Source organism: Loa loa, assembly GCF_000183805.2.
Source record: "Loa loa unplaced genomic scaffold supercont3.146, whole genome shotgun sequence".
NCBI lineage: Eukaryota > Metazoa > Nematoda > Chromadorea > Rhabditida > Onchocercidae > Loa > Loa loa.
The window spans coordinates 94,412-97,295 of record NW_018108326.1 but is presented as its reverse complement, the minus strand read 5'-3'; the positions used below and the strand labels follow the sequence as shown (position 1 = coordinate 97,295).

The 2,884-nt window shown below is 23.0% G+C and overlaps 1 protein-coding gene across 1 annotated transcript; it reads right to left on the bottom strand.

Moving 5' to 3' along the window:
- Positions 1–442: 442 nt before the first annotated feature.
- LOAG_14140 (hypothetical protein) lies at positions 443–1,746 on the bottom strand (the record flags this gene model as incomplete). Its single annotated transcript, XM_003149640.1, has 3 exons — positions 443–915; positions 1,442–1,532; positions 1,672–1,746. 3 exons carry the CDS (start codon positions 1,744–1,746, stop codon positions 443–445), a joined length of 639 nt encoding a protein of 212 aa, XP_003149688.1.
- Between the last annotated feature and the right edge of the window lie 1,138 nt (positions 1,747–2,884).

The window sequence follows — 2,884 nt, the reverse complement described above, 5'->3', positions numbered from 1 at the left end:
TTTTTAAAATAAACTACCATGGAATGAATTCAGGTTAAATGATATTAAACGATGTCATATTTTGCTTTCAAATAAGAAAATATTTGACATAAGCATCAATCGATGGACTAACTGTACATTATCGTAGAAAATGCTACAGATAATTATTGGAACTATCAAAATGTGATACCTAAATAATGAATTTAACTATTAATTAAAATTTTTTACTTTCTTTTAAATTTAGCTACCATCTCTCTCCCACTCTCTCTCTCTCTCTCTCTCTCTCTCTTTCTTTCTCTCTCACTGTCTTTTAAAAATCTTCTCGAAGGATGCATTTTTCTGATAACAAAAAGATTCGATAAAATTGCTGCTAATAGTGTAAAAGTTGACATAAAATATTTTAGGAATGAAAAAAAAAGGATAAAAAATTTGAATTTTAATCGATTCCATTTATAATTTAAATTTAACCTTTCTTATTTTCTAATTTCTTCTCATTTATTTGGAATTCCTCAATTGTTGCTGCTGCTGCTGCTGTTGTTGTTGTTATTGTAGCTGTTGTTATTGTTGTCGTTGTTGTTGTTATTGTTGTTGTTGTTGTTGTTGTTGTTGTTGTTGTTGTTGTTGTTGTCATTGTTGATATTTGATTGTTGTTATTCATTGTTAATACTTCATCATTTTTAACATCATATTCCGATTCCACTTTCTTTGAGACAGGAGATAATAATGTATTGGGAATTATTGATTGGTCATCTTTACTGCTCATTTCATCATTTGCATAATTTCTTTCAATGAAAGAAATCGCGGTACTAAAACGCGTCTTTTTGCTATCCTTTCGCATTATTATTCCATCTTTACAGGTAAGTTCATCATTATCAATTTCATTCGCATCTTTTGCATCAATTTGCGCTTTTTTCTTGAACATTTCCGGTACTTTACCTGTAGAAGTTTTTTTTTTTTTTAAAAATAAAAAATGCAAAAACAATAAAAAGAAAAAAAAAGACAAAAATGAAAAGATTTCTTATCTCAAAAATGTTTGAGAAAACATTAAATTGAAAAAAAAAAGTGTTTCGTCGTTTTCCTCTCTTTTTTGCTTTTTATTTCTTCGTCAAATTGCACTCAATCAATTACTCAAATTAATGATCCTTTTTAAAATCTTAAAGTAATAAAAAAAAAAGAAAAAAGAAAGGAAAGGACGATATAAAATAATCGGAAATTAAGTACAAATATTTGACCTTAATTTAATTCATTAAAAATAAATGTGCTAAATTTAGAATTAAATTTGTTACGTGCATATTGTATGTTGTATATAAATATATATTAAAGTGATTTTTTTTTCCTTATTGCTATTAATTAATTTAATGAATTAAAAAAAAGATATTTGCTTAATGTAATAGTAATAAAAAATTAGAAATTATATACTCCATAACAATAATTAGCCTTCGATTTTTTTTTTTGTCCTTACCTCGTGATTCTTTTGGCCCACAAAAGCAAACACAAAATAATAAACTACATAATCCAAATGGTATCATAGCAATTGACAATGGTATTAAAACCTGCAAAATTTTACATTTATTTTATCCGTCTATTTAATAAAATTTAAATTTAATCAAATATTAGGAAGGAAAGATTTGAAATTTAATCGTATTCCATTCAAGAATGATGATAATAATAGAAGGGTAAAAAAGTTTAAACCAATTCAAGTTGAAATTTATGACAGCTACGTTGTTCGATCGTTGATCGACGTCTTGTTCGATTTGAATGGATCATTTCAAAACTATTCGTATCATCAGTAAAACTAAAAATTATAATTAAAATTTGAAATGATCTAAAAAGAATAATAGTTAAACTTCCACTAATTACAAATTTAGCTTTTCATTTATTTATTCTGCTAAATACTTTGTTTCATCTTTATTATTTTTATTTGAAACAATAAAAATTTATTGTTGTTGTTGTTGTTTTTTATTTTTTCTTAATATTAAATATTTTGCTTTATTTTCTCCCAGTTTTATTGTTTATTTAAAACAATAAAAAATTATTGTTTTGGCTGTTTTTTTCTTTTTTTTTTTTCATTAAATACTTTCTTTTCTTTGTTTCATTTTCTTATTTTCTATCGAAAACAATAAGAATTTATTGTTGTTATTTTTTCTTTTTTGTTTTGTTTTTTTCTTAATATAAAATTTCATATAATTTATTAAAAGTTTCATAAATGATTGTATTACAATCGTTATGAAATTGTTGAAAATTTGCTAAATTTAGATAATTTCACTAAAATGTACACATAGTTAAAATTTTTTGCAACAATATAATGATTTATGAAATTTAACTGAAAAGGAAAAATGGGAAAAAAAAACCAGTTTACAAGTTAACGGGTAATCATGCTTTAAGTAAGATTTCCTCTTTTTTTTCCCCTTCTCTCTCTCTCTTTCCTCCTATAAATATACATATATATTTATATAAAAATTATTTGTAATGAATAATTCTTCTTTTTGATTAAAAATTTTTTGTGTAATTTTAAATTTCATTTCTAAATGTATTTTTTTTCAATTTCAGCTTTTTTTTTTTTTTAAATGAATACAAAAGAAAATGTATCATTAAATTGTAACTGATATAAATAAATAAAAGCTTACATTTTTTTTTTTCACCTCAATTACTTTCATATAAAATAGTCAATTTAAAATGGCAAAAAATCAATCATTTTAAGAATTTTAATAAAAATAAATTTTTGTTTTTGTTTTTTTGTTTTTTGTTTTTTTTTTTTATTAGAAGATCAAATAAACAAACGTTTTATTTTTTATTCTGATAGGTTTAAAAAAAAAAAAAAAGAACTGGTAATGTTTAATTGCGTCTGTCAAAATAAAATAATAATTACAGCTGTAATCATTTACTTGGTAATATCATTACAACC